General features: G+C 36.2%; 1 protein-coding gene across 9 annotated transcripts in view; it reads right to left on the bottom strand.

Annotated features, from left to right (window-relative positions):
* Positions 1–391: 391 nt before the first annotated feature.
* Positions 392–13,779, bottom strand: part of TOPAZ1 (testis and ovary specific TOPAZ 1) — a 60,895-nt gene continuing 47,507 nt past the window's right edge. For 8 of the 9 annotated variants that reach the window (XM_055558241.1, XM_055558244.1, XM_055558243.1 and 5 more), the window contains 4 exons: positions 7,816–7,980; positions 5,937–6,140; positions 3,607–3,790; positions 392–692 (listed from right to left, as the gene is read on the bottom strand). In XM_055558241.1, coding sequence (XP_055414216.1) covers positions 473–692; positions 3,607–3,790; positions 5,937–6,140; positions 7,816–7,980 — 773 coding nt within the window. In that variant the 3' untranslated portion in view covers positions 392–472. Of the gene's footprint in view, positions 693–3,606; positions 3,791–5,936; positions 6,141–7,815; positions 12,934–13,779 lie in introns of those variants that run through there. The other variant, XM_055558242.1, reaches the window with a different exon arrangement.

The following is a 13,779-nucleotide window of genomic DNA, read 5'->3' as shown; positions in this document are numbered from 1 at the left end:
GAAAGAAAATTTAGAGAATAAAATTTTTGGTATAACTCAGAAGGTATTCTGGAATTTTAGTGTTTTAAGTCATTTTCCAGTATTATTTTTACTACTCTAGAGTAAAAATGTAGAACAGGCTTTAGACACTGGACTGAGTGTTCACCAAATTTACTTCAGACCCCTAATGGTTGTTCTGAAAGCTCCAGACACCTGCTTGCATATTTGCTCCTTTATGTCTCCGTCTTATTAAATGCTGCACCATTCTTGAGTTTACCTAAAGAGAAGTCAAGAAGTAATTTCAAAAATCATTTGCAGTATGGGAAAACTTCTAAATTGCATACATCAATCAAAATTTTTAATGTCTGAACACTACTGACATACTACACATCAATAAAGAGCAAAAGCCGAATATAGTGAAAACTATCTATTTTTATTGCCTTTTATTTTCAACAATGATTACTTGAACTTAAAAAAAAAAAAGCCTTAATAACTAATGGTTATTGAAAAGCCAAACCTTTCCGGCCCACTTCATATTCTCTTTCAACCATTTCAGGGCAGAACAATGTTCCAAACTATAAACCTGTTCCTTATTAACATTGACGGTCATGTGCTTAATGAAAAGCTTTGGATCTGATATACGAGCAGCCATAATTAATCTTTCCACTGCAGCTTGATAATCATCCTTGCTCCGAGATTTGTTTTCTTCAGATCTACAAAGTGAACACTTCACAAAGTCAGAAACTCTAAAAGGAAGCTATACAGTTTCTTTAAAAGATAGTAATTTAAGTGTATTAGTTCTAAGCTGTGACAATCTTTTACTATATTCTATCAGTGGCTTTCATACTTGTTTGACTATGATGTACAGTAATAAAGACACTTTATATTGTGACCCAGTATAAACCTGCTACATAAAAACTTAAATAAAAGTTTTACAGAACAAGACTTACCCTTATGACCCTATATTCTATTCTAGTTTATTTTTTAAAATAAAATGGTTACAACCCCCTAAATTGATTTCACTACCCAAACAGGCTACAACCTGCAGTCTGGAAACAATGATCTAGAACACAACTTATTACTTCTCTCTTTGTCATTAATAACTGTATAATTAATTATTATAATGCATAAAGTAATATCAAATTTAATCAAGTTTGGAGATACTAACATTCCATGTTTTACCTTGATACAACTATTTTCAATTGTAAGTATATACTTAATATGAAGCTCACATTTGGTAACAGAAATAGTTGCTGTATGCCTTTACTCAATTTCCAGTTATTTTCTTCAGTCCTGATTAAAGGTATTTCACTAAAGTGCTATAATTTACTTTTTTTTCCAGAATTTACTTTTAAACTAACTTTTCTACCAGTCTCCAAATTAAAAAAAACTCATACATTATAGCTATTTCTCCTGTGGGATAGGGAGAAAGAGTATATAAAATAAGAGATACAGCTGTTACTAGGCATCACCTTTTCCTCTGTGTTCCCTGCATCCTGCCCTGGGCACACAGAGGGTCCGGCAGTAAAGCCCAAGTGTAAGTGTACCTGCATTAGCACCAAGTGTGACCCACACAGTGGGGGGAGTGAGGACTTCCACTTGGAACAGGAATCAGTGATCACAGGGAGCAAAGATTGGTCAGGCAGCTTCTAGTACATTCTAGCTTAGGATTAGTGTCTGAAATCTGGGCATATGCCAACTACGTGCAGTTTTTGACAGTATGAAGATGAATTAAATTCTCTCTCAGAGGTTAATGTAACAAAGCAGGGCTCAGTATGATAATAGAGAAAACAATATTGGTTTGGACAAAACAGAGGCTCTAGGCATGTCACTAGTTATGGACTGGTGTCACAAATACCATCCCCCTCTACATTCAGTAATGAATAGAGACTGCATATGTGTGGGGAATGGAAAGTTATGAGAAAACCAAACCCTCATTAGGATAATGGGGAATGCGAATAACTCATGCTACTGTAGTGCACAGTCATAAATACAAGGCCCTCAGAAAAGAGCTCTAGCAAAAAACTAATTTTAGTGAGTTTAAAATGTTTCAGGTCTCTTGCATTTCTGGAAATTTTGACAGCAGAGACTGATTATTCCCTTGTTCCAGATTTTAAGGATGTTTACTACAGTGAGCAACTTTGAAAGACAAAGATAGCTTCTCCTTTGGGAGCCAAAGACAGGTTTGCTTACAGCCTTACAAGGTGGAGACAGCCTTTCTACCTGAGGAGCAAAGGGGCAGGCATGCTGATAATCCATTAGAAAAGATCTGGGACCCTAAGTTCAGAATTCCTCTCCTGTAATGGAACTCACTTCATGTACAGGTATCTATGAGGGTTCGAGTGTGGGACTTGGGAACAAGAGGAAGAGATGCAAATCTGCAGATAATCCTGCTGCTTGCTGTGCCATGAGTGATCAAGTCCTGTCTCCAACCCACAAGTCTTGTGTCTTATGCCAGGACCTGTGAAACTGCGGCAGGCTCACTGATAGCCTGCAAATAGGTGAAATGTCAGAGTCTTCACAGATCTGGTCACAAAGGTCAAAAAGGGCACTGTAGCTTCCTCCTTGTTTTCTCCTGGACTACTCACTCTGAAAGAAGTTAGCTGTCATGCCATGAAGACACTTGAGGAACTTATGGAGGGGCCTGTGTGGTGAGGAGCTGAGGCTTCCTGCTGACAGGCATGAGTAAGCCAGCTGGGAGATGGATCCTCCCACCTCAGTGAAGTCATCAGGTGGCAGACTGCAGGTCCTGACCACATCCTGACTCCAGGATGTGAGAGACTCTGAGCCAGAACCATCTGGCTAAGGCCCCCCAACATTCCTGACCCACAGGAACTAAGATAATTTCTGCCATTTTAAGCCACTAAGTTTTGGGATAACATGCACTGTTAAGAGATAGCTAACAGAATATTCAGTCTGAAGATCTGGTTTCTAACACCAGTAAACTGAAGTAAAATTCTTGTTAAGATACTCTCAAACAGGAGCCCTGTGAGGCCCTTATCTTACAAGCTTCCTGGATAAAGCTGACAAGAAATTGGAATGGTGCACAACTACATCCTGGGACTTTGAACAAAATGATCGGAAAGGATGCCACTCTGGTCCAACAGCCACACAGTAATATTCATGCACTTCTTACAACATTTTAAAATATTGAAACTAGGCTGATGGCTTTATTTTCAACAGGATTCTTGATTGAATCTAATAAATGATCATGTATTTCCCTTTTGGACCTGGTTCTTACATCTTTTGTGTTGACCAAAAAAAAAAATAACTTTCAGGTACCTATCTGAAAACCACCAGTAAAGGACAAAGGTCCATATCTAAAAAAGACCCATTTCTTTGGCTATCTAACAAGATCTTTGAAACTGTTTAAATGTTTATTGAAAGGTACTTAATTTAGTTTTAAATCTCAAATCCTTTCTCAACATGTTACCAAAGTTTGGCAATACACACATGCATAAGTATATAAACATATATACACACACACACACACACACACACACACACACACACACACACATATGTAAATGCTTTATATATATACACAAATAGATAAAACGTTTACATCCTAGGGCAGGTGTAGGGATGACCTACTGTCAGGATGCAGTTAGAAATATTTCAACCAACCTTTTTAAAACTATCTGCAGCATCTGTGTAGAAGTTCCAGGACTCTGAATACTACTAGCATTAGATACCAGGAAGATTTCAATAGCTAAAAGCATTTCAATTTCAGACAAATAGGATGGAATCAGTAGAAGTTTTCGGTACAAATTTCCTTCCAATGGTGGGTAGCAACCCAGTGAAAGAGCACCTGAAAATCAAGTAATAGATCAAACTTTACTAAAACTCCAACAGGTGAAAACATAGGCTTCCAAAATATCTATAGGTGATAATTATTTTTGTTTCAGAATAAATCTTCATATTAGAGGCAGATTTATCACATTAAATTATATGGTAGTAAGCTTATCCTAGTACATTTGAGATCATTCTTTGTAAAATGTTTTTGAAATATTAAGTATGAAGCGAGAAATTTTCAAAACTGCCCATTTACTTTAAGCCATAGTCAATACAACATAATAAAATATTTCCACTAGATGTGATTATAAGTGTTTGTTAACCTGTGTGTGAAGATAAATCCAAAGAGAGTTCCATCGATATTTTAAATGTCAACAGTGTTGGGAAATGTGATGCTCTGAAGACCAACCAGTGACTATAAATTACTCATTTCATTTTATAACTCAGGTACATTAGGAAAAAAAACAACAAAAATACTCTTTATAACCTCACTTGTTTAAGTCCCTAAAGCTTCACTGCATATGAAAATCAGGCATAGCTGTGTTTACATAAGAGGAAAAGTACTAATAAGAAAAGTACTGAATTGTACTCAGGCATTAATTGCTTTAACACGCTGCTTAAAAAAATGTCTTTAAAAATAAATTATTACCAGGGTTGAAAGAATCTGGGGGGATGGGGGGTGAATCAATGCATATGGGGTTTCTTTTTGGCTTGATAAAAATGTTCTAAAATTGATTGTGGTGATGGTTGCACAATTCTGTATATACACTAAAATTACTGAATTGTACATGTTTAAATGGGTAAACTGTGTGGTATTTGAATTTTATCTTAATAAAGCTATTAATTAAAATTTTTTAATGGTTAAGTTTAGCTGTTTTAATACAAAATTTCATCTTCAGCTAAAAAACATAAAGATCATAGAAATCTCAGTTAAATGTTTCCAAGTTAATAATTTGTTTCTGTGGCATATATAAATGCCTTCTGATGGTACTTTCCCCAAATCAAACAGTTATTTGGAAAAAAGGAAAAAAATAATCTCATTAACATCAATTCTAAAAACTAAAATCAAGAAGTTATAGCTAATAGTAACTTATATACTTTGTGGTGTGATTTCTAGCATTCTGCAGAGAGAGTATGAGGAGTTGAAACATAACCACAAAATTGAAATGAGGTGTTATGAACAAACAGTTCCACCTTGCCTCTAGATTTCTGATCATCCTTTTAAAAAAATTCAGTTTTCAAAACTTTTTATTGTAACTGGCAATAAGAAATACATTTTACATAATGACCTAACACACATATAAGAATATCAAATAATATATGATCTTACTATCTGCAATGCATACTAATATTTTCTTTCACATCTCATTGGGGAAATAAAAGTTACCACTTGCTAAACTGATCCCAGCTGGCAACATGAGAAACATGTCCAGTTCCGAGAGGTTTCTGTTGGCGCCGATGGGGTGGCTGGGATGTTTGACATGTACGGCACAATAGTGACAGAGTAGGTACTCAAATGTTTTTTATACAGATGGTAGTGGTAGAATTGGACATTTATGACAAATCACTGCATGAAGGCATAAAAGAATTCCTTTGTAGATCACAGAATTGTTTTCTAATTAAAATACCTGTGAGGAGGTTGGGACTGGAGGAAGTATTCCTTTTCTAGGCTTACTTGTTAGAAAAGAACAACTGTTAACAGATGAACAAAGTTCTATTACTGAGAGCCATGTGAAAACCCATTACATATCATGTTGCACAGTAATGACAGCCTCTGTACTTCCTGTGTTCCTGTTTTAAAATATTCTAACCAAAAAGGTCAGGGATAAGTACACATTCCTGAAACTTCATTTTACCAACTGTTTTACTCCTATATATTTATAAAATATGCCAAACTGGTTCAAATTCTGTCATCTATTTCCTTTTCATAACCTCCAGTGGACATGCCAATATGCAAAGAAATAAAAATATAGTAATTAGAAATAAGGGACATAACAGGTTTCAAAAGAGCACAAATCTGTGTAGACCACTGTTTTTAAACATGTATAAACCGACCTTTTCATACATTTAATGTCACATTGTGAATATTATACATAGATGTCAGGTTAGAAAATCAAATTCAAAAGCAATATATCAAAATTAAAGTTTAAAATGTAACTTACTTTTGTAGTGGGCTCTGGCTTTGAGCCATAAACAACTCCTTCCTAAAGAAGTAATTAATCTTCTAAGAAAGGAAAAATCAATAGGGATGCTCTTTGAAATCATGAATTCTGCTACAGAGGATGACATACCAAGGCTGTTGCTTTCTATACAGGCATCTAGAAGTTTATTAAAAAGTAGGCTATACTGTGAGACCTCCACAGTTTCTGGAAAAAAAAAAAAATTGATAAAATGAAACTGATCTACTTTCATCTCTCAAACTTCTCTTCTACTCCCTTCGTTTCCTCTCTTCTCTCCTTGGCCCATTCCTACCTACTGTAGGAGACACAGTCACCAAAATGCAATCATCTTATACACTAAGTTAACAAAAAAAAGCATTCAACAAAAGCAAAATGGTGTGTCCACTTTGTAATGGAGGATGTGAAAGGAATGTGACCATAGAGGCTGCATTAACATCCCTGTCCATGGTTTCCCATGTGACTGCATCTGTACGGTTCTGTCTGCATTCTATCTATAGCGTGGACCTCAGACTTATATCTCCTGTTACTAAAAATAAAACAACCACTCACAAATATTCACTCTCAAATTAAAAAAAACAACAACCTTCCTTTCTTGGGTATGTCTACTCCTTTCTGCCTTTCATTCAGAAGAAAGTGAAGTCACCTTGGAGACTTCTAACTCTTTTATTCGCTAAATTCAATTAGGTAGGTCTATGTCTCAGCTGGTAAAGAATCTGCCTGCAATGCAGGAGACCTGGGTTCAACCCCTGGGCTGGAAGATCCCCTGGAGAAGGGTAAGGCTACCCACTCCAGTATTCTGGCCTAGAGAATTCCATGGACTGTTATAGTGCATGGGGTCACAAAGAGTTGGACATGACTGAGTGACTTTCACTTTCACGGTCTTTATCACTTTTGGATTTTTCAGTGGTCCAGGCCTTATCAGGAAATTTATCTTCCTACCTTATACCAGAGGAACTTTCCTAAAATACCAACTTCATTATGTCATTCCCTGACCCCAAAACTCAGGGGATCCCCAACTACACATAGAAAAGTAAATTCTTTTAGCCTGCCATTCAGGGTCTTCCAAAATCTGGCACAACTATCTGATCAATCTCACTATTATTACTTTGTTTCATTATTAAGATAACTGTATATCAAAAGCTAGTTCTACAGCAACCATTGTACCAGAGATACTAAAATAAAGAAAACCTCATTGACTTTAAGAACCTTACTATCTAGAGGGAGAAAAGGATAAGAATGTTAATGACAATACAGAATCTCAGTGGAATACATGGGAAAATGGAGACTGACAAAGCACTGAGAGGAGAGGTCAACGTTTTCATTAAAACATGAACCCATGCCCTGAACCCACTGCTCAGCTCATTCCTGGCCCAAAGCTTCTGCTGTTTCCCTTGACATGGACTCTCTCCTGCTACTGACCTATGACCTGCAAGCATTCAGCACTACCTGCCACTGCCCACGTGGGCATCTATTTCTTTGAACTTGTCATCTGCTGTATTTCCTCCATTTATTCCATGTTTTTCTATGTTACAATGGAGACTAAGTTCCATCTTTGTTACGTGATTAATTTACTTGTTTGCTGATGACTTGACAGAGGAAGGAAAAGGGGAATGATGAAATGCTGCTTTCAGGAACTGCTGACAGACAACCCAAAGATAAACATTTCTGTTTTTTTTTTTTTTTTTTTTTTTTTAACCATCAGGAAAGCATATTCAATTTGCAGAGAGCACATTTTACAAAAACAAATATCATTAAAAATATATGCTGGAATATAAAATTCAACCAAGACAGGTGGAGAACTGTTTCTTATTAAATACCAGATGGGCCAGAGATAATTAATCTAGACTTTGACAAAACATACCTTGAGAATTTTGAAAACCTGGTAGATTTTGCAAAACTTCAAATGTCTGTCTGTAAAGACTCTTCGCTAAGATTTCGTGTGCGATTGTACAGAGCAGATTATGCCGATTGAGCACATCCAGTCGATCGCAAGGCCATACTGGTGTATTAATGATCCACTCAGACTCTTACAAGAAGGAAAAGTACAAGTACTTTACACCATGAAAGTTACTTACCAGTATAATCACAACTAATGTTTTTAAATATCTTTTGGAGAAAGTGGCAAAACTGAAATATGCATACTCAGAAAGATAACCACAGCTCAGATTTATTAGAAACAATGTATATAGTGATGATTAGCATCCTAAGAAGATGCAAACTAATGACCACTGTTATTTTAATCTTTTTATTAATTCTTCATTTTTCTAAATGTACTAATCAGTTATTGATTCTGAAGTTAATGATTACTTTTATATGATGTTTAAGATTATAATGTGTATATGTTATACTGTAAAATATTATTTGTGTGGACAAATTGAACAATTTTACAGTAAAGAATACATAATTTAATTAGTTTTGGTATTCTTGGGGAACAGCTTTTCCCCACAATATCTGCCTATTTAAAATTTTTAAAATAAAATATTTGCTATGTACAAGTTAACATCTAACATATATAAATAATAAAAGCATAATAATAAAAAGAACACTTAGGTAGCCAACACATAGCTTAAAAAAAAAAAGAGAGTATTACCTATACTGAAGTTCCTTAATTTCTGCCAATTTTCACATTGAGAAAAACAATGGCAGACTGTAGTACAGAACACCGAGGTGCTAACATGGTAGAAATGTCAGTATTTTACTATTTACCTAATCCCTCAATCATTATACAGGTGATGGGACTCATAATGAAATGCTGTTATGTAACAGTCAAATCACATTTCTGCATTATTTTTCAACTGGACTAAGAACAGGAGTTATGCTTTTGTGCCCTTTCCAGCATGATAAATACAGAAAGTATTACAGAAATATTTGGTAATTCAAGTATACAATGCCGAAATAAAGCCTTAAGTATGGAGAAGAAAACTTTAAACCAGGAGCTTGTTTTAAAATTACTAGAGCCCACTTGACTGGAAGACTTGATTTATACTACCTACGAGGCAACATTTTACAAATATTCAGTTCAGTCGCTCAGTCGTGTCCGACTCTTTGTGATTCCATAAATCACAGCACGCCAGGCCTCCCTGTCCATCACCAACTCCTAGAGTTTACCCAAACTCATGTCCATCCAGCCATCTCATCCTCTGTCATCCCATTCTCCTCCTGCCCCCAATCCCTCCCAGCATCAGGGTCCCTTCCAGTGAGTCAACTCTTCGCATGAGGTGGCCAAAGTATTGGAGTTTCAGCTTCAGCATCAGTCCTTCCAATGAACACCCAGGACTGATCTCCTTTAGGATGGACTGGTTGCATCTCCTTGCGGTCCAAGGGACTCTCAAGTCTTCTCCAACACCACAGTTCAAAAACATCAATTCTTCAGCACTGAGCTTTCTTCACAGTCCAACTCTCACATCCATACATGACCGCTGGAAAAATCACAGCCTTGACTAGACGGACCTTTGTTGGCAAAGTAATGTCTCTGTTTTTGAATATGCTATCTAGGTTGGTCATAACTTTCCTTCCAAGGAGTAAGCAAATATTAGTGCTCTACTATTACGAATTCATTTACACAGATACTTTCATTAACCTACTTGTAAAGTGATTAAATCAATAATGAAGAGAAATACTGAAGAGACTAAGAACATGAACTAGTAATTCACAAAAGAGTTAAGTAAAAATGGAAACAAAAAGAAAAATAGTTAAATTCTGTAATAAGCAATTAAATGCAAAATCAAACAGTGACTATCACTTTTATCCTATCAAACTAGCAAAGAGATAGGAAAAATAATAATATTCAAAGGTGCCAAGGTTGTTTCATAACTTAAACGCTGGTAAGATGACTATAATTAGCAAATTTCTAAAGGTGTAGAGTGCTTCTGAATTCTAGTCACATATTTAAAACCTAGAATGGAATATTCAGAACAGCCAGATTAGGGTTTACCTAAACTAACATGCACCAGTTTGTCAGATAACTAAAAACCATGAAATTGGGGAGTAACATCTGTATTGTCAATGTACACCCATGGCCCTAACAGGACAGGCTGTATAGATGGTACCTATGCAATAGTTTTCTAAGGATTTTCTCACAAAGGGAAGCTTTCTAATAAACTCAAAATAATTTGTTGCAAATCTGAATGGCACTAAGGGCAAATATGCCAACATTTACCAAATAGCTTTAAACTGCCCTTACCTTTGCCCAGCAATTCCATCAGAATTTACCCCAAGGGCATAATAAAGATTTAGCAGGGATGTTTAGAAGGGATTATTGTTTATCATAGCAATTTAAAAACCAGCTAGTTCAAGAAAAGTGGATGCATGGACATATCTATATATCTGTGTTTATCTATATTTGTTCATAAGATGGAAAACTATGCAGCCCATTAAGTGATGTTGGAGAGGAACATTTCCTTTCACAGAAAAATGTCCAAGGAAAGACTTCTGCCTAAACAAAATGCAAGATACAAAAGAGTCTGTATAGCAACACTATGGTGTTATTTATAACATCGGATGGGTGGCTAAATAAGAATTTTTTTTATCATCAGTTTTGCTTATCTATCCCTTATTATTTCTCTATAATGACTAAGTATTACTTATATAAAGGCAATAAAAGAAAGAAAAAGAAAAAGTGAAGTTGCTCAGTCGTGTCTGACTCTTTGTGACCCCATGGACTGTAGTCTACCAGGCTCCTCAGTCCATGGAATTTTCCAGGCAAGAGTATTGGAGTGGGTTGCCATTTCCTTCTCCAAAGGATCTTCCCAAACCAGGGATTGAACCCTGTCTCCTGCACTGCAGGCAGACGCTTTACCGTCTGAGCCATCAGGGAAGCCCAATAAAGGCAATAAAAGTTACTTTAAAATTTAAGAGCAGTTTCTCAACAAATAGCATAACTTTTTCTAAGCAAAAATTTGTATTCTAGAATGTTAAAAGATACTTATTTTTCAGCCTCCAAACCTTGATTATAAAATTGTGGTTTTAACGGGTTTTTTTCCCCTTTTTTTAAATGCTGGTAAGGGTATAAGGCAAGGTAGGAATTTGTTGCTCATTTGCCAGGAAACAAGGTGCTGAGCAAGAGTTCAAAATGTGAGAGTGAACACATGAAAAGTCAAAACAATGGAGTACTTCTCACCAAAAAGTCTGCTGCACAATAAATAAAAACGTGTAAAATATTCTACAGTTCTCAAACGAAGTGTATGTAAACCCCTTCTTTAAAAAGTTTAGTAGGTAATAATTGCACATGTTTTTAAAAGGGAAAAATATGGGAAAAATATGTAAGCTAATCTGCTGCTCATCGCTGTCCTCCAAACATTCAATTCTTCTTCCCAGAAGCAACCACCATCAACAGTTTCTTATGCATCCTTCTGCAACTATTTTAAGGGTATAAAGCAAATATGAACATATCCATTAAATTTTTTTTTTTTACACAAATGGTAGCATACTGTGTACACCATTCAGGACATTCCTTTTTTTATTTGGTAATAAATCCTGGAGATCATTCCAGTGAGTGTGGCTCTAACTCATTCTACTCCATCATATGGCTGTTACACAGCTTCACTAACTGTTACATCCTTAATGAAAACTTAAGTTATCTGGAATTCTTTGTTATCATTGTTGATGGTAAAAAAAAAGAGATTTCATATAACTTACAGTGCATACCTTCAAATATAGAAATAAATGTGTTTGTAGGACAAATTCCTAGAAATGGAGTTAATAGATTAAAGGAAATATGCATTACTAAATTTTGACAGATATGTTGTCAAAAAGCCCCTAAAGACAATCTGTGTGAAGGTTCATTCCTTTATACCCTCACAAATAGCATATCACTAAACTCTAATCTTTGCTGGTCTGACAGGTGCTTAGGATTTTAATATTTATTTCTCAGTTATTACAAGTGAGATCAAGCCACTTGTATTTCCTTTCTTGACAACGGCCTGTTCACTGCAGAACTCTTTGAAGAACAAAAAAGTTCTGGCGACAACTTAACATACTTCTGTGGATCCTTTTTTAGAAGAAATAAAATTTTACTTATGAAAAATGACTTTCAATTGAAAAGGTCACTGCAAAAGAAAATCTTGTGTTGATAACTGACAGAATTTAAAAATATAATCTCAAAATTGAAACATCAAATTTGTAAAAATTCTAAATCTCCATAGCCCATTCCATACCCTTCCCACAAACTCTCCCAGAATCTCCAGTTAAAGACTGGTTTTGCCATAAACTTTTAGGCAGATGATCACCTATACCCATTTTTACCAACTATTTTACCCTTTCCATTTCTTAACACATTTTTTCTTTCTCATGGAGCTTGTGAACTCTGGCTTGCATTTTTCTACTTCCTCTTTTTATAAACATTCTATTTTGTATTTGTATATTTGTATTTTGTGTTGTACCCTTCTATTTTTGTTAATCTTTCTCCCAGGAAACTTCACTGGCTACATTTGTTAAGTTGAAGAAAACCTTTTCCAACAAGCTTTTGATCACAAAGTCTAATCACAACCTCTATATTCCATAAAATCTCAGCATTTGATAAATGCAGGTGTTTTATATATAGATAAATATGTACATATGCTAGTTTTGTGTCTAAGTGCAAAAGCTTTCAATTTTATTTATTTATGGGTTTATTCTGTCTTCTACCTAAACTCTGAGATTCTTGAGGTTTCTTCATTCTTTTTTTTTTTTTTTAAACAAGAGGGTTTATTTCTCTCTCGTGTATAAGAAGTGCAAAAGCTGGCACCAGCTCTGGTGTGCACAGCACTGAGTGGTTCATCAAGGACTTCATCTGCTTCATGTCATTAGATCCTTGTAAAAACGCTTGCTTGTGACACTCATCCCAGGTGCTCTTCCTTCCAAAGCACCAGCTTCTTTGTAGTAACTGTTTCCATTCTATGTTGCCGTTCCTGGTCACCAAATGGGCTTCTCTCCCCTCGTACCTTTTCTTAACGATCCAGACCCTTATTGGCTTCATTTACATATACAGCAACTCTGAACACTGGGGAAAATACGTCATAGACACAGGGTTAATATCCATAATACACTGAAAGTCCTGTGAACAAGAGCCAGGGATATCACTCTGGGACCCAGTGGGCTGCGATGAATTGGAAATTACCTCCAGTTGTCAGTCATCTTGTTATAGACTTGTGAATGGTGGCTTCCACGTTCCTGCGCCAAGAGTAGCTGTGTGTGGCATCATGGGTCCTTGTCACCACTCACTGGTCCTATGTTGCCACTGAATCGCACACCAGCCGCTCTCGCTTTCCTTCAGGTGGTTGCTCGCTCAGTCGTTCAGTCGTGTTCGACTGTTTGCGACCCCATGGACTGTGCAGCCCACCAGGCTCCTCTGTCCATGGAATTTTCCAGGCAAGAATACTGGAGTGGGTTGTCATTTCCTTCTCCATCTTCATTCTTATTTATCCCATTTTATCAAATAAAATCTGCTTGATGGTCTAAGTAGCCAAAGCTATATTAGATGCTGTGCTACTACTTTGCTCTCTAAATTACCTCATGCCCAACTGACCTTAGTTGCTTCTGCTGGCTTAACTGCATTGTAATTTCTGTTAGATGAATTGACTTACTAGGGAAAACAAGTTTTATTGTCTTGGTTTGGAGCCAGCTTGTTGGCACATGCAAAGATAGGGTTTACACAGATTGCAATCAGGATTTCCCTCTGTCAGCAGCTGAAGCTTGGGCTCTGAAGCTGGGCTTTCTGGGATTAAACCTGGCCTCCAGATCTTACTTGTTATGTCATTTTGGGCAAGCTGCTTATTGTTTCTAACAAGATTTTCTTATCAGTAACATGGGGATTATAATAATTTCAAACTCATAGGGTTTCCATGAA

The sequence above is a fragment of the Bubalus kerabau genome, chromosome 20 (genome assembly GCF_029407905.1).
Source record: "Bubalus kerabau isolate K-KA32 ecotype Philippines breed swamp buffalo chromosome 20, PCC_UOA_SB_1v2, whole genome shotgun sequence".
Taxonomy (NCBI): Eukaryota; Metazoa; Chordata; class Mammalia; order Artiodactyla; family Bovidae; genus Bubalus; species Bubalus kerabau.
This window is presented reverse-complemented; position numbering and strand designations above follow the sequence as displayed.